This window comes from Psammomys obesus, unplaced genomic scaffold, assembly GCF_907164565.1.
Source record: "Psammomys obesus unplaced genomic scaffold, mPsaObe1.curated_primary_1811, whole genome shotgun sequence".
In the NCBI taxonomy this organism is placed as follows: Eukaryota; Metazoa; Chordata; class Mammalia; order Rodentia; family Muridae; genus Psammomys; species Psammomys obesus.
The window spans coordinates 17,392,471-17,413,814 of NW_026591598.1; the positions used below are offsets into that span (position 1 = coordinate 17,392,471).

At 53.6% G+C, this 21,344-nt stretch overlaps 1 protein-coding gene across 1 annotated transcript; it reads left to right on the top strand.

Annotated features, from left to right (window-relative positions):
• Nucleotides 1-3,522: 3,522 nt before the first annotated feature.
• Tas1r2 (taste 1 receptor member 2) lies at nucleotides 3,523-17,054 on the top strand. The gene is made up of 6 exons (XM_055610736.1): nucleotides 3,523-3,713; nucleotides 5,206-5,506; nucleotides 7,371-8,147; nucleotides 9,424-9,633; nucleotides 14,218-14,341; nucleotides 15,652-17,054. Exons 1-6 carry the CDS (start codon nucleotides 3,523-3,525, stop codon nucleotides 16,578-16,580), a joined length of 2,532 nt encoding a protein of 843 aa, XP_055466711.1. The 3' UTR covers nucleotides 16,581-17,054.
• The last annotated feature ends 4,290 nt before the right edge of the window (nucleotides 17,055-21,344 follow it).

The following is a 21,344-nucleotide window of genomic DNA, read 5'->3' on the forward strand; positions in this document are numbered from 1 at the left end:
CCCTGTCTCAAAAACAAACAAACAAAAAACGGATTTTTTAATAGTGTGAGTGGTCCTCGTCTGATTGTTGAATGTTTAAGTTGAACAGAGGATGAGCCCATTCTGGTGAGAAATTTGCCAGCACACTGCCTCCTGGAGGAACTCCTTCCTGGCTTTCTGTCCTTCCCACCCTCTCTCTGCACCTCTGTTCATACCCACATCTTTCCCTTTCTGGATTCTGTGTCCCTGCAGAACCTTGGCTAATACACATGTCAAGGACTCTGCCTCTCCTTACCCTCGGCCCCATTAACTTTATACGGATGGGGAAACTGAGGCAGAGCTGACGTGGCAGTTCCCAGGAGAGTGGGATGTGAACCGGGACCTGTCTGCTGCACTCCTGTGTTTACACCCAGTGGTGTGCCACCTTGGGGAGACGCACTCAAGTGGCCCTCGAACAACCACCACTCCCTGCAGGAAAGAAGGGGGGCTGTGGCCATGGACAAAGCTCTGGGCTCAAGCTAATTGGCCACAGTGGCTCCCTTTAGGCAGTAGTAACATGGGTGCCCTGGCTGCGGCTCAAAGAAGCGAAGGATGGCATTTATATCTCTTTTGTTTTTGAATGGACGGTGTCAGCTACCCAGGGGCATACCCGGTAGCTTTTACAGTCCTCCTGATGGAGCCTGGATATGACAGAGAATTACTGAGCCACGCCCCCAGTCCTCTGGGAGCTGCTCTCTTCCGGTGACCTTGCCAGGACATCATTTGGATTCTGTGGCAGGGTCAGTGGGGGTCTGAGGTGGGGATGGTGGAAGACAGATTTGAACCCAAGTCTGGGTGCCTGTAGCCTCTATTCTTGGTGATCTGCTCCATAAGGTCAGTGGCTTCTGGGCTCCTCTGTCACTGTCTTCCCACGATGTCTCTTTTTTAACTGGCAAGGAGAGGACTCAAAGCTATGGTTCCTCCGGGCTTGAGGCTGCTGGCCCTCAGGGACATGCTCCCTGGTTGGGTTCCTGAGGCTTCTTTGCATGGTCATCACCGTCAGTCCCCATGTCCGCAGTCACCCACAGAGCCCCTTCATTTCCCTGCTGTGGCCAGGGGCCCAGCCGCAGCCCTGAGCCTGGACAGGAACCATTTGACTGTGGCCGGATGTCCCTGTTGCCACCGCTGCACGCACTGCCGCTCAGGCATGTGTTCTAAGGAAATGAGGGGCCATCTGCTGCTCCTGGACACTGGGCAACCCGGAGCCTCAGCAGGATGGGGCAGAGGAAACGGCAGGGCACACACCTGCCGTCCTCACCCACTCGTGGCTTTGTTTCCTTAGTCTGTGTATCAGCCCAGTGTCACCCCAGTGTGTTCAGATTCTAAGCCAGGCTGGCCTAGAGCAAGGCTCTGTGTCCGACACTGGATTAAGGGCGTTAGAAAATTTAGCCTTGGGCTGGCAGGATGACCCAGAGGGTAAAGGCACTTGCCACCAAGCCTCATGACCTGAGTTTTATTCCTGGGACCCACATGATAGATGGCAAGAGCCCAGTCCCGCAGCTTGTCCCCTGACCTCCATCCTATACCCCGGCACATGCATGCATGTGTGTTAGCGCACACGCAATAAATGAAGTGTGAAGAGAAAAAAATTATTTCACCCTTCATAGCATCTCAGAAAGTGTTATCTTGGTCCACTCATTGCCCTGATGAGGACACTGAAGGGACAGGAGGGTGACAGGAGACCAGTACAGCAGGAAATGACGGCCCGAGCTTCAGCACACGTCTCTGGATGCTGAGCCATGGGACACAACTGGAGCTTCTTGTTCTAGGCTGGCTGGTGGTGGGAGTCTCAGCCCTCACTCTCCAACCTCAAGTCCGATGCTTCTCAGTAGCTGGGGACCAGGCAAAACCTTAAGAAGCAAAGTTCTGGGGTGTCAGCTTGCAGAGTGGGGGGCATGATGAGTAAGGATTATTCAGCCTCAATATCTACCACCTTGGAGGGTGTACACCCAGTGGGGGTGGGGACCCAATTAGTCTAGGCCAAGGTAGCCTGTTGGGACAGCGGGGCAATTTTACCTTCCTTTCATAGATGTGAGATGGTTGGGGGGGGGGCTCTTAGATTTGGAGGGGATGGACACCAATTTGGTGGGGAGTATTGCTCTTATCCAGAAAGCACCCCAAGTCTGCGAAAGCCTCAGTACTCCACTCATTACCTCCTCAGATTTTTTAAATTTTTAAGAAAGTTATTATATATACAGTGTTTTGTCTGCATGTGTGCCTACATGCCAGAAGAGGGCACCAGATCTCATTATAGATGGTTGTGAGCCACCATGTGGTTGCTGGGAATTGAACTCAGGACCTTTGGAAGAGCAACCAGGGCTGCTCTTAACCTCTGAGCCAACTCTCTAGCCCTAGCTCTTAAGATGTTTGTTTTGTTTTTTTGGGTTTTTTTTTAAATTTATTTATTGAGACAGGGTCTCAGGTAGCCCAGGCTGGCCTCAAGCTCCCTGTCGTCGCTTGCTTTCTACTGCTGTGATAAAACACTGAGCGAAAGCAACAATCCTTTTCAGCTTGTAGGTTATAGTTCTTGGAGGGGAGATAGGGCAGAAATCCGGAAGTCACAGTGGTACTGCTTGACTGGCTTGCTATCCATGGTGTGCTCGCTTTGCTACCTCATACCATCCAGTACCCCCCGCTGAGCCTCCCAGTCAATCAAGACAATGCCTCTGGCGGTGGGGGTGGGCGGGAAGGAGCTCTTCAGTTGAGCTTGCCCTTCCCAGTTGACTCTAGCTTGTGTCGAGTTAACAGAGGCCAGCGCCCAGTAGAGCCAAGGTGCCACCTCTTGAGTGTTGGGATGCCAGCTCTGCGGCATACCCAGCCGCAAAGGGCTGTGGAGACTGAGCCCGTGGGGAACCAGTGCACACCTCCCCAGCACTTCCTGCCCAGGGTCTGAATAAGTGAGACTGACTCCCGGCCCTGCCTTGAGGAGGCCCACCCTCTGTGTCCTAAGCCAGCCCAGAGCCCAGTGTGTCCAGGAGGATAGGTGGAGAGACTGGAACTGGTCACAAGGGCACGGTGTGGAAGGTGGTGGACAAAGGAACTTGGACTACTCCAGCTCCCTCTCTCCCTGGGTTCATGGGGCAGCTCTGGACTGCATGCCAGCTGGTAGGCCTATTTTTTTTTTCTCTTGTGTGCCAAGGGAGACATCAAACCAGTGGACCAGGCTGGGCTCATTGTGCCCATGGTCAACCCCTCTGCCTTCCCTATGTGCTTTACGTGCCCACCACAGCTGTCACCTTCACAGCCAGTGGCCACACAGGTATGTGCTCAGGCAGAAGGCTGGGTGTGGCCACCTTGTGAAGATGCCTCCCAAGCCATGCAGGCCCCACTGGGCCCCACAACTGCATCCTGCTTCCTCGTCTGTTCCTTCCCGGAGCCTGGAGGCTGTCCACCTGTCCTCAGGCAGGATTGTCACTATGTAAATGTCTGTGCAAATGCTCCAATGTGGGGTGATCAGCTACACAGCAAGGCAGGGGCATCTTCGAAAGCTATTACTTCGCTGCCATGGGGCCCCGGGCAAGGACACTTCACTTGCTGTTTCTCCTGCTGCGTGCTCTGACTAAGCCAGCTGAGCTGGTAGAGAACTCTGACTTCCACCTGGCTGGGGACTACCTCCTGGGTGGTCTCTTTTCCCTCCATGCCAACGCCAAGAGCGTCTCCCACCTCAACTACCTGCAGGTGCCCAAGTGCAATGAGTGAGTCCCCATATGAAGCTATAGGTGGTGATGGGAGGGAGCTGGGAGGCAGACCCCGGGGAAGCCCGGTCCTGAGGAGGCCAGCCAGGGCCCAGAATGCACCCTGCTCGTTGCCACCCTCCCCAATCCTCAATCCAGCCTGGTAGTCCCTGGTGCCCCCAGCCCTCTGCACAATCTGTTGAAATTGTAAGAAGTTGTGTTTGTAACCCAGAGAGACCTATGTCACACCCCTGGAAAGACAGGAAGTTTAAGCTCACTAGATGAGCCATCCCCAAAGTCATCCTCAACCACTTGGGCGAATGGAGGACACCCAACCCTCCTCCCCCACCCCACAGTAAGACCATGTCAAAGCCTTGTCTGGACACCAGGCTCTGCCTTGCCAGGCAGAAGGTGGTGTTTGGGCAGCGGGCTTCGACATTTGGAGCTTTGCAGTTTCCAAGGATGTCTCTGGGGAGACAGGGAGTGCTCCCAGGCTTGGGGAGTCCTCCTTCCTCCTCTGTGAGCACCTCTCTCATCTGGGGTGACAGCACCATTTAGAGACTCAGCGCACAGGGAAGCCATCCTGCTCAGCGGGATGGGGAGCACTGGGAGGCAGGGAAGAGGGCGAGGAAAGGCTGAGTGTTGACCGTGGGAATTCACCACTTAGATGACAGTGAGGGAGATGCCATGTGGACTGGAGGAAGGTGACGGGGCACCAAGCATGGTCCTAGGTCTTCCGGTGCCTGTGATAATGATGACGAGGTCGGTAATGATAGACAGTGCCAGTGGCAGAGACATGGTGATGGCAGCAACCATGTCGCCTGCAGCAAGAATGGGGGTAGTTAAAATGGGCATAGGGGTGATGGTGGTGGTGGCTGTCGTAGTTATGATGACGGCGATGAGGTTGGTGGGTGTGATGGTAATGGTGATGGTGGTGATGGTTGCTGTGTTAGTTGTTTTAATGGTGGTGGTGTGGATGTTGATGGTATCGGTGGCGACAGTGACTGTGATGGTAGTTATAATGATGGTGTTTTGGTGATGTTGGCAGGGGTGGTGGTGATGAGGTAATGATGGTGGTGACGGTGGTGTGGTGGTAGCGATGGTGGTAACAGTGACGGTATTCCTGGTTATGCTGGTGTGTTGGTAGTGGTGATGATAGTGATGGTGGCTGTAGTGGTGGTGGCGGTGGTAGCGGTGATGACAACGCCGAAGTGGTCGTGATGGCGGTGATGGTGAAGATCACAAAGATAGGGTCACAGCGATGGCAGTGGTGTTCCTGGGATAGCGGGAGATGATGGTGACAGTGGAGATGGCAGTGAAGGAGGAGACCGTTGTAGGTATGGGTGGACAACGCTAGGGATCATGGGGACCACAGTGGCACCGGTGACAAGGATGTGGCAGATGCCAGAATGTCCCAGAGTGCTCCTTGTCAAGTTTTCTAACCGGGGGAATAGTGGTTTGCCCTATCCCGCCCTCCCTGCGGACCTCCCCCTCACAGCATGTGGCCCCGCAGGTACGACATGAAGGTGTTGGGCTACAATCTCATGCAGGCCATGCGCTTCGCTGTGGAGGAGATTAACAACCACAGCACCCTGCTTCCGGGCGTGCTGCTCGGCTACGAGATGGTGGACGTGTGCTACCTCACCAACAACATCCACCCCGCGCTCTACTTCCTGGCGCAGGAGGATTACTTCCTGCCCCTCCTCAAAGACTACAGCCAGTATATGCCCCGAGTGGTGGCCATCATCGGCCCGGACAACTCTGAGTCCACCATCACCGTGTCCAGCCTCCTCTCCTACTTCCTCATTCCGCAGGTGATGCCTGGGAGACGTGAGTGGGAGGGGCAGGGGGCAGCTTGTCCCAGGGCAGGATGCTCTTCTTCCCTGTCAGCCATGGCAGGAACATGAGCAGGAGCGGACAGCAGTTCAGGCTTAGGGCTGCCTTACTGGGACGCCTCTAGCAAATCTCTTCACCCTTCTGAGCCTCAGTTTCCCCATTTGGAAAGTGGGCAGATGAAGCTCCATCCTAGGACTGTCTGTGGGTTGAAGTATGGAGTGCTGCAGGAGTTGCCAGCAGGCAGAAGGGGTGGTCTGCAAGGCTGCCATCACCACAAAATGCGTCTTTCTTAGGAATGAGGACTAATGCACTACCAGCTTGCTCAGTCACCTAGCCCAGGGCCTGACTCATAATAGGAGGAGGGTCACGAGAGCCTGGAGCGATGGCTCAGTCGGTAAGGCCTGTCATGCAGGCCTGGGAACCTGAGTTTGGCTCTCCAGCACCCACATGAACAGCCAGGACCAGCAGTCGGGGCGGGGGCTGGGTGGAGACAGGGGTGTTCCCTGAGCTCGATGCTCAGCCAGCCTTGCCAAACTGGCGACTTCCAGGTACAGTGAGAGGCTTATCTCCAAAAACAGGGTAGAGAGGATTGAGGAAGACTTCTGGCCTCCACGCACGCGCACGTGAACACGTGTGTGCACACCCCCCAAAAGTTCTAACTGTCTGATTGCTATTATTTTCTAAATTTGGGGGTGGGTGGAGTGGGGGTGAGGTGAGACACAGGGTCTCTCTGTGTAGCCCTGGCTGGCTTGGAACTCACTCTGTAGACCAGGCTGGCACTTTGAACTCACAGAGCTCCACCTGCCTCTGCCACCGAGGTGCTGGGATTAAAGGCATCCACTGCCCCTCCAGGCATCCTTTGAGTTATTCGAATGATGTTGTCACTTGCTGAGTGGGAGAGAATACGCACAGGTGTCAGGGTACAGGTACGGAGGTCAGAGAATGGTCTGCGGGAGTCGGTCCTCTCCTTCCACTCAGTGCATTTACCTCCTCAGCCATCTCGTGAGGCTCTGGCCGATGTTAATTTGTCACCAGCCACATGGGTGAAAGTGCTCAGCCCAGCATATGTGTTGGATAGTAATTAAAGATCAGATTGGCACACAGTAGGCTGGCACAGTTATCAGAATTGCTGCTGCGGCTTTTACCTTATGAAGTACCCAGAGTGGGGTCAGATACATAGTAGGTGCAAAATATGTTAAATGTCTGGTCCAGGACTGAGTTTATCCATTTATACATGGAACAACTATTTCTTTTTTTCTTTCCCTCCCTCCCTTCCTGTCTTCCTTCCTTCCTGTCTTCCTTCCTTCCTTCCTTCCTTCCTTCCTTCCTGTCTTCCTTCCTTCCTTCCTGTCTTCCTTCCTTCCTTCCTTCCTGTCTTCCTTCCTTCCTTCCTTCCTTCCTTCCTTCCTTCCTTCCTTCCTATCTTCCTTCCTTCCTTCCTTCCTTCCTTCCTTCCTTCCTTCATTCCTTCCTCCCTTCCTCCCTTCCTCCCTTCCTCCCTTCCCTCCCTCCGTCCCTCCCTCCTTCCTTCCTTCCTTCCTTCCTTCCTTCCTTCCTTCCTTCCTTCTTTCCTTCCTTCCCTCTTTTCTTTCTTTTTCCACCTTTTGAGACCTGTGTAGCCCGGGCAGTCCTGGAACACAATAGGTGCCCTGTCAGGAGCGCAAGGTGATGAGATTGATGTGGGTCACCCAGCCGAGGCATGGCACAGAGTAGGACCTCACTCTACTAATGTGACCAGGATGATGACGGCGCAAACATAGTCCTGGGCATGTATGTGTCCTCAGACGTCACCAGGGCAACTCTCTCAGGCGGACCCCCTCCTCTAACACCTCACTCTGGCAGATCACGTACAGCGCCATCTCTGACAAGCTGAAGGACAAGCGGCGCTTCCCTGCCGTTCTGCGCACAGTGCCGAGTGCCAACCATCACATCGAGGCCATGGTGCAGCTGATGCTTCACTTCCACTGGAACTGGATTGTGGTGCTGGTGAGCAACGACAGCTACGGCCGGGAGAACAGCCACCTACTGAGCCAGCGTCTGGGCAGCACGGGTGACATCTGCATCGCCTTCCAGGAGATTCTGCCCAGACCGGAACCCGGTCAGGCCATGGGGCCCGAGGAGCAGGCCCAGCTGGACAACATCCTGGACAAGCTGTGGCGGTCCACGGCGCGCGTCGTGGTGGTGTTCTCACCGGAGCTGACCCTGCACAACTTCTTTCTCGAGGTACTTCGCCGCAACATCACGGGCGTTGTGTGGATCGCCTCCGAGTCCTGGGCTATCGACCCGGTCCTGCACAAGCTCACAGAGCTGCGCCACACAGGCACGTTCCTGGGCGTCACCACCCAGAGGGTGTTCATCCCTGGCTTCAGCGAGTTCCGGGTGCGCCGTGCCAAGTCAGGGCACCCCATGCTCAACAAGACCAACCTGAAGGCTACCTGCAACCAGGACTGTGACGCCTGCTTGAACATGACCGAGTCCTACAGCAATGTCCTCATGCTTTCGGGGGAGCGTGTGGTCTACAGCGTGTACTCGGCAGTCTACGCTGTGGCCCATGCCCTGCACAGATTCCTGCGCTGCAGCCAGGTCCACTGCACCAAGGAGACGGTCCACCCATGGCAGGTGAGGGCCTAAACTCACAGAGAACTGATTCCACTATCGCCGAGCTCAGGGTCCGGGAGGCCAGAAAACACCCCCTATCTCCAGATGCCCAGTGAGTACATGGTCTGGGTTCAAATCCCCAGCGCCCACGTAAGAAGCTGGACTTGGCTTACGTATGCCCAGAAACCCAGTGCTGGAGGTGATAGAGATGGGAGGGTCTCTGGGGTTGCTAGCTGCCAACTGTGCTCCAGGTTCAGCAACAGAGTCAGTCTCAAGAGAGGAAAAGGAGGTGGAAAGTGACAGAACAGGACCCCTGTTGTCCTCCCTGGGCTCTGTGTGGGTGCATAGGCATGAATCCTCTGTAATATGCTACACACACACACCCCAATACAACTTTGTCCTATTTCAGCCATGTGTCACCACCCCACGTCCCCAGAACCTAGTCCCACTGCTCTAAGCACTTACATTTGGAAAAGTGCTCTTCTTTGAAAGGCATTTGGCTGCCGGCTGGGTTTGGACTGAGGCCTTGGTAGCCAATGTCATTGTTCAGAGGGGTGCTGCGTTGCTTGCCACGTGCTCACGGTTGATCTTTCCCATTCGGGGGGTGGGGGGAGACTGAGGCACAGCAGGGAGGCACAGTCACAAAGCCAGCTAAGGGCAGAGCTGGGATTGCAGTTCAGCCCCCAGGCTCCTCTTAGGAGCGCGTTCTAGCTAGCACCCGTTTGGGGAGATGGCCTCGGAGGGAACTGATCCTCCGGTGTAGGGAGGCAGGAAGGACAGGGTGAATGGGCAGTGCCAGCCAACGGCTGTGGTATTGGAGTGTTTGCCCGCGTGTAATGTTTGTGAACCGCATGTGTGCAGTGCCCGTGGAGGCCAGAAGGGGGCGCTGGATCTCCTGGCACTGGAGCTACAGGGGGTTGTGAGCAGTAATGTGGGTGCTGGGACTTGAACCCAGGCCCTTGGAAGAGCACTCAGTGCTCTTAACTGCTGAGCCATCTCTCCAGCTCCCACTCTAAGTCCCTAATGTGGATCCAGAGCCCAGAACACAGGATCCTCTTGCTTCCGTTTGGCAGAAAAGAAACTAGAGCCCAGAGAGAGGTTGAGCAACAGGGCTCAAGCCTCACAGAGTGTCAAGGCTGAGACCTAGCCCTGGGCCCACCAGGTTTCAGAGTAACCCCCTGTGGACGCTCCCATATGACAGGTGTTGAGGCTGGTGCCGGGGCCGGGGTGTAGATTCTCACATGTCCGGTCTCGTCTCTGACGCCAGCTCTGCTCCCCTTCCTTCTGACCCTTCCAGCTACTCAGGGAGATTTGGCACGTCAATTTCACCCTCCTGGGCAACCAGCTCTTCTTTGACCAACAAGGGGACATGCCGTTGCTCTTGGACATCATCCAGTGGCAGTGGGACCTGAGCCAAAATCCCTTCCAAAGCATTGCCTCCTACTCCCCCATCGAGAAGAGGCTGACCTACATCAGTGACGTGTCCTGGGACACCCCCAACAACACGGTCAGCTTGGAGGGTGGCGGTGCCTGGGGGGCTTGTCAAGGAGGGGCCCTGGAGATGCGTTCGCGATAGCCAGCGGGGTCTCCGTCTGGGGTGCAGGGCCTGAGGTCGAGTCCTTCTCTGTCAGCTGAGAACTATGGAGTTTACGGAGCTCTGGCTCCAGGAGATGGGGGATCAGGGGCCTCTGCTCACAGCCCTGCACTGAGACACAGATGGCTCCGGTATCAGCCTGAGGTGATGGCACTGGGCTTGGTCCTTGCTGCCGCCACCAAATAACCGATAAGAAGCCACTTAAGGAATGAAGGGTGCATTCCTGCTTGGGGTTTGAGGGTACAGTCTGTTATGGTGGGGAAGGGATGGCAACAGGAGCCTGAGGCACACACCCATAGGCAGGAAGAGAGAGAGATGGATGCTGGTGCTCAGCTCATCTTCTCCATTCTACTCAGTCCAGAACCACAGCACACGGGACACTCCACCCACATCCTCCGCTCAAATGTTCTAGAAATGCCTTTCAGACATACCCAGGGGTGCTTGTCCATGGATTCCAAGCGTCATCGAGTTACCCACCACAGGGACTGAGGCTGATGCTCTCTCCCCATTGTACGGACTAGAATGGCAAAGGCACAGAGAGGTTGTATAATACCCTTAAGCCCACACAGCTTGTCTGTGGTAGAGGCTTTCTCTACATAGTTTTCCAGCTGTAGCTGGTCAATCAGTGTTGAATTTGTGGAGTGAATCAGATTGGTGCCTTTTTTCTGTTTTCTTGAGCTCAGGTTCTGGAAGCAGAGGGAGAGGGAAGGCTGGTCCCCGCAGAGGCCAGGAACCTGCGTGGCTTCCCTCCTGGTGTTTGCTGGCACTCCCTGGCTCTTCCTGGCTCATTAATGCTTCGCTCTGATCATCTTCACCTGAGAGTCTCTTTGTGGTTATGTCAGTGGCCAAATGCCTCCTCTGTGTGAGAACACCAGTTTTCTCAGATAAGGGACCCTTCTTTTCTTTAATTATACATGCAACGACCCTATAACGGAGTCGGGTCACATATTTAGGTCATAGGCGTTAAGACCTAAAAGGTCTTACCCAGTCTAAGTTCCCACTGAAATGCAGAGCTTGAGGCAAGGGTTGTGAGTGATAGATTATTACAGACATGGCCCCAAGTACCAGAACTGCGAGATGGGAAGACATGCAACAGGGAAGAGGGAAAACTAGTCCAAGGGATTGTCCTCGAGCCAGACACTGCTGTGAACCACTGGACCGCCCTCCTGTTACCTTCCAAGGACCTGCCTTAGAGCTGTGTCCCAGGGGAGAGGAATGGGCAGCCTGGGTTGGTGGGATCCCATCCCCTGGTGGCCACAGGAGTGCTAAGGAGGACTAAACCCTTGGGTTTCCAGGTCCCACGCATGGCCGAGAGTGACCTGCACGGCCTGCTGGCTGAGGCGAGGCGCTGGCCAGTGATGCTGCATGAGACGGTCCTGCTTGAGTCCAGAGGGCCATGGGGCCTTTAGATTGTCAGGCCATTCTGTGCAAAAGGGGCATCTGGTGGGTAGACGGTGACCATCCCTCCCTTCCGCTTTCATTCTGGGGTCCCTCCCCTTCACTGGCATGCGGTTGCCTGGGTGACCACCTGGGTATATGGTAGACCTCCATGCTGGGGTCCACGGCCCTCAGCTGCCTGATTGTATCTGGACCTTATCCCCACGACAGAGGCATAGGGATGTCCTCAGGTGCCCTGCAGTCTGCCCTGCATGCCCAGCCCAGCTTCTTGTGCGCCGGGCAGTCACTCTGCTGACTGAGCGACATTGCCCGTCCTCTTCTTGCCTTATGTATTTTGAATCTCTCTTGTTAGTGGCATACGCGGTCATACTCACACATACAAGTACTTAAACACGCGGTTGCTGTGCCAGAGGCCTGAGTATCCTTCATGTCCCTTTTTCGGGGGGCTCTTGTAATCTCTGGGTTTCTCTGGAGATTCCACCTCTCATTTTTCTATGTTTATAGTTTTATTTCTTAAGCCGAGTGAGTCAAAATTCAACCTCAGACATTCATTCATTCATTCACTCGGTAAGTTGTCTTACTAGTTGCTTTCTCCAGGGATGATTTCTGCTACCAGGAAAGGGGTTTGCTCTTTGTGCTCCTGGATGCTCAACACACTCCCAGCTGGGCTGGGCCCCCCGGTGCAGTTCTCTGGGCATTTGAGACCCTGATTCCCAGCTTGCTTTTCACTGTGAGGGCTCCAGGCTCTCCACAGTCAAGGTGGAAGCCGGACATCCCTGGTGAAGCTCTCCTCTGCAGCACTTTTGTGTTAGCGTTCTTCATGGCATTTGTATGTATGTATATATGTACATACGTATGTATTTATTTATTTTTGGTTTTTTCAAGACAGGGTCTCTCTATGTAGCCTTGGCTGTCCTGGACTCACTTTGTAGACCAGACTGGCCTCTAACTCACAGGGATCCTCCTGCCTCTGCCTCCCTGAGTGCTGGGATTACAGGTGTGTGCCTCCGTGCCCAGCTCTTCATGGCATTTATAACTGTCCATCTTATTCTTGAAAATACTAAACTCATTATAGTGGGGCTCTGCATCACCGGCTTCATTGTTGTATGCCAGCATCTGACATCTGTGTGTGTATGCATATGTGTGTGTGTGTGTGTGTGTGTGCGTGCGCGCGTGCATGTGTGTGTGCGCACACTCAGGCGTGCATACATGTGCAGGAGCATGTGTGTGTATGCACATGTGGAGGCCAGAGATTAACCTCTGAAACCGCCTAGCTTTTTTTTTCTTTCTTTCTTTTAGACAGGGTCTCTGCCTGGGACCTAGGACTTGCCAACTTAGTTAAGCTGTCTGGGCACAAGCCCTGGGAATCCTCCAGTCTCCAGCTACCCCACAGTGGCATCACAGGCACGGACTGCCACACCTGGCTTTTGACATGGGTGCTGGGGATGGCATTTAGGGCCTCATGCTTTTGTGGGAAGCCACCATCCTTGTGCGAGTGGATGGATGAGTGACTAAAAAGCATTATGAGGTCTCAGGCGTGCGAGGCTGATCTGGTTCCTCAGGAGATCTTGAGTTCAGAGGTGGGAGAGAAGACGTGGCAATGTGTGGTGGCTCATGGCTTCGGAGAAAGGACATGTGTGTGTCTGTGCCGAGTACCTCCACACTGCATTCTCATCTTCCTGTGAGAGAAGTCCCTGTAAGGCACAGGGAACCCAGTCAGGGATTAGATGTTTAATTCTTTTGAATAGATGATGATGGTGATGGTGGTGATGATGATGATGAGTGTTTCTGTTTGTCTGTGTGTATATGATGTATACGTGAGCATGCACAAACGAGGGTTAAAGAACAACTTGGTAAGGTCATTTCTGCCCCCTCCCCTTTACGTGGGCTCTGGAGATTGAACCCAGGTCATCAGGCTTGGCTGCAGGCACCTTTACCAGATGAGGTATCATATCAAGCCCGTAGATGTTTGCTTTTACAGTTTTCCATGAAGTGCTAGGTAGCGATGACTTAGAAATGTCATCTGACGGCCAGGTACAAGGAAGCCTTGGGTGTGTCACAGGTGGGGAGGGGGAGAGCATGAAGGCAGAGACTTCAGACTTGAGAGAGGCAAAGAGAGATGGGCTCAGGCATCAAAGGGTCCTTCTGTGGCTCCCTGGTCCGTGCCCTGGGCCCTTCTTGTGTATGGCCATAAGAGACTGTTCTCCGTCACAAAAAACAATATCTATAAGATATAGCTGCCCACAGACCCCAGAGCTGTGGCTGCCTGAGACATTTTACTGTCTCCTCCCTCTTCCAAGCCCTATCCATGTGTGGCTCCCTCCCCAGGGTGGGATGTTCCATCTTCCTCATCCTCTTCTTCATCCTCCTTACTCCTACTCTTTCCTCTGTGTGGAGTTCATCCATCCATCCATCCCATGCTTGCTGACCTTTGTGCTGGGCTCTTCTGCAGTAGAGACAGTGGGCATGGGCACTGCCCTTGTGTTCTAGCTCATACCCCAGACCCCTGCTCTCCAGAAGGTCATTCCAGCCAGGAGTCTTAGCTATAGATGACAGGGAAGCAAGGTAGAGGAATGAATGGTGACGGCTCAGGCAAGAATGGCTCCAGGATCTCTTGATATCTTCCAACCCTTCCCCACCAAGATCAGGCTTTTCTTTGGGCATGATGTCCTCTTTGTGAAGAGATAGCTTCTGGCACCATCAAGTCTCTCTGTCTCTGGTACCTGCCATAGTGTCTGATTCTCAATGGGGCTGGGGAGACACGGTTCGTAAAGGGCTTACCTTGCAAACACAAAGACATGGGTTTGATGCCCCAGAATCCACGTGAAACAGAGCCAGGCAAGTGGACCTTGTCAACATTCTCAGGAAGTCTCTGTCTTCACCCAGGGGTGCTTTTACCAGAGGATGGTGGAATGGATTGGGCCACAGACAGGCAAAAGTGAGAGTCCTGCAGAGACCCAGGGCTAACAGCAGTTCAGGCAGGGCTAGGCCATCTTCTCTGGAAAAGTATCTTGTTAGGGGGTGGAGTTGGGGGAAAAGCAGGGACCTCCCAGAGTGCAGGGAAAGAGGGCTCAGGGTCTCTTGCCTTCCTCCTTCCAGATCCCTTTGTCCACGTGTTCTAAGAGCTGCCAGCCCGGGTATATGAAAAAGCCTGTGGGCCTCCACCCCTGCTGCTTCGAGTGCCTAGACTGCCAGCCGGGCACCTACCTCAACCACACTGCAGGTATGGTTCGCACCCGCTCTGCCCTTCATCATGCCCTTTGTCATGTTCCCTGTTCATGGTTCAGCGCCCCCACCCTGCCCTGGAGTTCTCAGGGGTCCCTTCAGTTTGTCAGGGTCTCTGCGGCCTTCCCAGAGGAGGCAAGTAACCAAAGGCCAGAGACCAGACCTGGTGCCTCTTATGGTTCCCGATGAAGAAAAATCCCCAGTGCAGATTTCTGTGTGGTACTTCGGGATCAGTCCTCATGCTGTGTGCCAAGCAGGCTACCCACTGAGCCACCCCCGCCCCCAGTCCCCATTGACTGAATTCTTGCTTGAAAGGCACTCTCTTTCTAGATCACTGACTCCAGTGTTTAAACCCACATTAGTGTCTTACACAGTTCAGGGTTGAGTGAAAAGCCTTCTCACGGCCTCATTGATGGAAAATTAATTGGCGATTTCACTTCTGAATAAAAACACTTGCTGTGTGCCCAGCAGCATGCAGGGCCCTGACTAAGTGCTGATCAGGCCTGTGGAAAGCTTCTGCCAGCCCATCTGTCACAGCTGCCAGTGGCCTGCGGACAGGGGTCAGGTTTTACCGCTCTCCAGGGCTCTCCATCTCTGGTACCTGCCAGGCACCTGACCCTCAGGGCTTACTCCGGGGCTGGGAAAACATGGTTGCTAAGGGGCTTACCTTGCAAATATGAGGACAGGGGTTTGATCTCCAGGATCCATGTGAAATAGAGCCAGGCACTGTGGCATTCACTGGGATTCAGCGCTGGGGAGGCTGAGACAAGCAGATCCTTAGGGCTCACTGGCCTGCCAGTTTAGGGGACTTGTTGAGTTCCAGGCGGGTGAGAAACGAAGTCTCAATAAGAAAGGAAGGAAGGGAGGAACAGAGGGAGGGAGGGAGAAAGAGAGAGAGGAAGAAAGAAAGAAAGAAAAAAGAAAGAAAGAAAAGAAAGAAAGAAAAGAAAGATGGCATTTGAGGAATAATATCGATGTCCTTTGGTCTGTGCACACGCGCGCGCGCGCGCGCGCACACACACACACACACACACAAATGCTATCTGAAGGAGGTTCCAATAAGGGGACAATATCTTGGCAGCGAGGCCTTGGGTTTGAATCATTATTTGTTAACTGACCCGCTTTGGGCCTTTGAGAAAAGGACTTACCACAGCTGGGCCCTGTCCGTCTGTGAGGCATGGGGGTGGCTTGGATCCACCATGGCAGGAGGAATTCCTGTAGCCTCTGTCTGCCTCAGGGCCCAGGCCCAAGGACACAGGGGCTCCCGGGTGAGGTCCAGCTGACAGGAGTTGCTGTGCGCTCTCACAGATGAGTTCAACTGTCTGCCCTGCCCGGGTTCCATGTGGTCCAACAAGAATGACATCACCTGCTTCAAGCGGCGGCTGGTCTTTCTGGAGTGGCACGAGGTGTCCACCATCGTGGTGGCCATACTGGCTGCGCTGGGCTTCCTCAGCACCTTGGCCATTCTGTTCATCTTCTGGAGGCATTTCCAGACGCCCATAGTGCGCTCGGCCGGCGGGCCCATGTGCTTCCTCATGCTGGTGACGCTGCTGCTGGTGTTCGGGATGATGCCGGTGTACGTGGGGCCCCCCACGGTCTTCTCCTGCTTCTGCCGCCAGGCCTTCTTCACCATCTCCTTCTCCATCTGCCTCTCCTGCATCACTGTGCGCTCCTTCCAGATCATGTGCGTCTTCAAGATGGCCAGACGTCTGCCTCGTGCCTACGGCCTCTGGATGCGTTACCACGGACCCTACGTCTTTGTGGTCTTCGTGACGGCCATCAAGGTGACCCTGGTGGCGGGCAACATGCTGGCCACTACCATCAACCCCACTGCCCGGACGGACCCCGACGACCCTAACATTATGATCCTTTCTTGCCACCCCAACTACCGCAACGGGCTGCTGTTCAACACCAGCGTGAACTTGCTGCTGTCCGTGCTGGGCTTCAGCTTCGCTTACATGGGCAAGGAACTGCCCACCAACTACAACGAGGCCAAGTTCATCACTCTCTGCATGGCCTTCTCCTTTACCTCCACCATCTCCCTCTGCACCTTCATGACTGTCCACGATGGGGTGCTGGTCACCATCATGGACATCCTTGTCAATGTGCTCAACTTCCTGGCCATCAACTTGGGATACTTTGGCCCCAAGTGTTACATGATCCTTTTCTACCCGGAGCGCAACACTTCAGCTTACTTCAATAGCATGATCCAGGGCTACACCATGAGGAAGAGCTAGCCCCGCCCACTGGCCTCAGCAGCAGGCTCCCCCCCCCCCACCAACCCCCCGGCCATGTTGTTGGTGTTCTTCTGCCATTCTCTGCAGCCTAGCTATTTTTTTTTTAATCCATTTAGCTCTTGAAAATACCCATACTGCACTCTTCCCTCATGAGCTGTTTCACTGGCTGGGAGAACTACCCAGTCACAGAAGAAACCATCCAAGGTGGCCTCTGCGACTTCAAGGATGGTCTGATTTATAAGCCCACCGCTGCCATCTGGTGGTCACAGTGAGCACCTGCAGCTTGTGGCCCACGCCTTGCAGTCTGCTCATGGCTAGTGGCTGTGAGGCCAGCAGCAGTGTGGTTCAACATGTTCCCCAGCCGTCTTGTGTCTCTGTGTTTCCTTTTCAGTTCCTGGGAAGCACAGACAGGGGGCTCCTGGGTTCTAATGGGCAGATAGGCATCGTGGGGTTCTCACTGTTGCTTTTGAATAAACTTCCCTTAGGTGAAATCAATGTCCCTTCTTGACTTCAGAGGTTCCCCGAGGAAGGGCCGGTGGTCTCAATCCGGGCATTCATTGTCTCTCCGTGGTGGGTGACCTTGGGATGACTTTTCCTTGAGTCTACACTTGCTCATCTCTGAGATGGGAGTCATAGGCACAGATGTTGATGTTTAAGGGCTGAGGAAATGGAAGATGTTAAAGGATTCGTAGGAAGGAAGGAAGCTCACAGCATGGTTGCCATAGATAGCCATGATGGAGCCCTGGATGGAGAGAGGGAGCCTTTGGGTCTTAAGAGGCGCTTTCTCAAAAGTGAAAGCCCCAACAGATAGCATGACAGGGGCCTGCAAGAGAATAAGTCTATGGAACAAAGGGAGCTCCTTTTCTGGGGTGTGTGTAGGGGACCCCCCCCCCCCACTGTGTTAATTTAGGCTGCTTGCCAGGAGTCCTAGGACATAAAGGCACTAGACAAAAGTGGGGTTATAAGTCAAGGTTGTTTTGGGCCTGGGTATGGGGTGTGGTGGGGCCTGGGTTTGCAATTGCAAGGAGGAGTCTTCCAGGTTGTATCAGGCCTGCTGGTCAGCTCTGCCCAGACAGAGCTGTGGTTAGGGGAGAGAGAGACAGAGATTGTATAACCTAACGAGAGTCCATGATATACCATAATAAGGTAAAAAATGCACACAACTGGTCCTCAATAAATGCCAACCACTATAAATTCACATGCCTCTAAACCATCAGGGCAATGTAAAGTTGTGCTTTGTGTGTGTGTTCTCTGTGTGAGTGCACATGTATGCGCAGATGAACATGTATGTACATGTGTGTGAAGGCCAGAGAACAACATTAGGTGTTGTTTCTCAGAAACAATAGGGTGAGAGTAAGGCGTAGACTCTTCTGGGCCTGGAACTAGCTGATGGGCTGGGCTGGAACCCAGGGAGCCCCAAGGATCTGTTAAAGTAACTTTTATTCTCTAGAAGTAATTGTCATCTCAGGGGCTCACTGCCTCTGTCTGCTAACCTAGGCCTAGTCCTGGAAGCTTCTAGTCTCTGTACAATCTAATCTAGGCCTAGAATGTTTTCAGCCTCTGAGACTTACTGCTGAATAAGTTCACCCTTTCTAGCTCTTTCTGAACTCTGGATGGCTGGTTCAACTCAGGAACTTCTCTCTAAGCTGACTGACTCAAACTGGCTTCTCGCAGCTTCTGACTAACTTGCTCTGCTTGGCCTCAAAACTAACTCTAGCAGTTTGTTCTAATCTTCTGGCTCCTTCTCGTTCTCTGGCTTCAACTGCCTCTGCTGACCTGCCCTGAACTCACAATGAACTCCAACCTTGATACTTCCTTCTGCAAACTAACTTTACCTTCATTGTTTAAAATTAAAGGTGTGTACTGAAGCTGTGTCTGGATTCCAGCCAGAGCAGCCACGTTGCTGGATTAAAATTCCTCTACAAGGATCTGACTGTTCTGTCTACAAGCCACCGTGCCTGGTGTGGAGGTTTGAATGAGAACAGTCCCCACAGGGTTCATGTGTTTGCATGCTTGGTTACCAGTTGGTGGAATTGTCTGGGAAGGGTTGGAAGAGGTGTGTCACTGGGGGTGGGCTTTGAGGTTTCAGAAGCCCATGCCGCATCCAATTAGCACTTTCTGCCTTTGGTTGTTGTCTCAGCTACTGCCTTGCCTGCCTGCTGCCATGATGGTCATGGATGCTACTACCCCCTGGAATCTTGAGCCCCAAATTAAATGCGGTCTTTTATAAGTTGCCTCGGTCATGGTATCTTTAGCACAAAAATAGTAAAGTAACTAAGACGCTTGGCTTTCTCTTTTTTTCATGTAGGTTCTTGGATTCTCATCCTGTGTGACAAGCACATTAGTGACTGAACCACCTTCCAGCCCATACTAATTTTAGTGCTCACATTTCTGAGACCTCCTGTACTAGAGACCATGGTACAAACCCCTGTGGAGAGCCCACCTTTCTTAAACTGTTCCCCAGCCTTGTCCACCCCAGCAAATGGATCTCATAGGCCTTAGTGCTCCAGAGTCAGTACATTGGGGCCACCTTGGCACTGCCAGCTTGGGAGACATCATGCTGCTGGGCATGGCACTGCCTAGTATACCCCTATCTCATGGTGGGCTCCAGGCAAGGTCCTCTGACTCCTCCTGTGTCCAGAGCTCAGGCCGGACTCCCTCAACGTTTACTAAGGAGATGGAACTGCAGTGTGAAGTTCCAAGCTGTTCTCCAGAGAGCCTGGGTGGCTTGTTCAGAGGCTCCAAGTCTCAGACAGGAGTGCAGGCCAGAATGGTGGTACTTGGGTGGGACAGAGGGACAAGCTTCCTGAAGGTTTGCTGCCCGAGGACATGGGGAAGGCTTTTCAGATTGCTTCTGGGAGTGGGAGTGATCACAGTTTCCTGGTAGTTGGAAGGTGGGGTCAGGTGTGGATGGCATGAAGATGGAAACACAAACTAGAAGGAAGGACAGCGGGGGCCCGGGGCAGAGGCTCAGCTCTGGGTCTCTGGGCCTTGTCCTTTCCAAGTGGCCCTGCCTGCTTGCACTCTGGGCACAGTGTTAATTAACCCTGCAGCTCTGCTCTGTCCCCCTAGAAGCCATCCTGGTACAACTTGCTCCATGTCCAGCTGTGTCTTCCCACAGTCCTTGGTGTGGGTCTCATGTAAGAGCTGGAGATGGTTAGGGGAAAAGCCTGGGTTAGGCAGAATTTTCCAGCGGAACCAACAGACCCATGGAATGTGCTTATAAAATGATAAGAGGGCATTTAGTGGACGAGACGACTTGGCCTGAGGCTGAATAGCCCCACTATAGTGACCTGCAGACAGGAGAGTTGGGGACCCCTCAGCTGTTCAGACCGAGAAGGACAAAGCTGCAGCTCCAGTCTGAGGCCACAGGCCTGGGAATCCTCTGGAGAATGTGGGTCCACCCTGACGCTCAAAGGCGAAAGAGGCTGGAGGCTGATAATGTCCATTGCAACAGAAACACTCGCTTGAGGATAGCCAAATGTGCGCTAGCTTCCCTCTTCCATGCTTCATCCTGCCAGGCCCATGGGGGCAGCCCTCCCCACTCAGTATGCCGGCCCTCCCACCAGTCATCTCAGGAAATGCCTAGAGCTGCGCTTTACCAACCTCCCAGGTGGTTCTTAATGCAGGCAGACCCACCACGGAAGCTTTCATCGAACACAAAGGATGGGGGCCTTTTCTAGAACTGAGGTCTCCCTCGGTGGTTCTTCTCCATCCCTTCCATACCTCCCAGGGGAGCCTGGAGCCTAGGCAGAGAGGCCTGGCTCAGCCCCCAGCTTTCGGGGAACATTTGCAGGGCCTGGTCCTGGACCTGGCTGCGTCCCGCCTGTCCCCCTCGCCTGAGGGACCAGATTGTAGGAGCACGGGGAGTTTTAATCTCTTAATTCTTTCTTTTTACATCCTTCTATGCCTTGGCTTAATTTCTTTTTTTTTTTAAGTGAGCTAATGGCCTCATTTCTGGGTTCTGCTGGAGGATCAACATTGGCGGAGAAAATCCCAAAACCTCTCCGATCTCAGAGGGTACGTGCTGTACATCTGGGCAGCGGCTGCGATGGAGAGGGTCTTAACCCTTCCTTCCCCTCCAGAGGTTCACTAAGGACACCCTCCTGTCAGACAACTATTGTGTGTTGTGTTGTATGTGTGTGTGTGTGTGTGTGTGTCTATGCATGTGTGTTGTCTGTGTGTGTTGAGTTGTGTGTATGTGTGGGGTGTGTGTGTGTGAGGTGAGTGGTAGGTTGTGTGTGTGCACACGTGATGTGCCATGTGTGTGGTGTGTTTGGTGTATGCGTGTGGTGTACAGGGGTACAGATTCATGCTTGTTCATGAGCATGTAGAAACCTGAAGACAAGCTCCTGGGTTGTTCCATTGTTTTTGTTTTGTTTTGCTTTTTTCTTTTAAGCCATGGTCTTTGACTGGCCTGGAACTCACCCAGTAGGCCAGGCTACCCCACAAACCCCAGGATTCCTTCTGTGTTGGGATAAGAAGTGAGCCTGGCTTTTTCCCTACAGGCTCAAGTCCTCAGGCTCTCAAGGCAGGCCTGTTACCGACCGATCTCCCCAGGGTACCCCAGGCTAGACAATTTCTTGAGAAGTCAAGTGAGACTCTGATTCTCTGATTTCCATCTGGTTTTTGTGTGGTGGCCCTTTCTCTGGGACAGCAGATGGAACCTTCTTTGAAGGCGTGCCTGCTCCAGTACTCTCCAGGACTTCCGCTGACCCCCAGCACCCCTATGTACCTAGCGGCCCCTGTTCTCAGAGCCGGAAC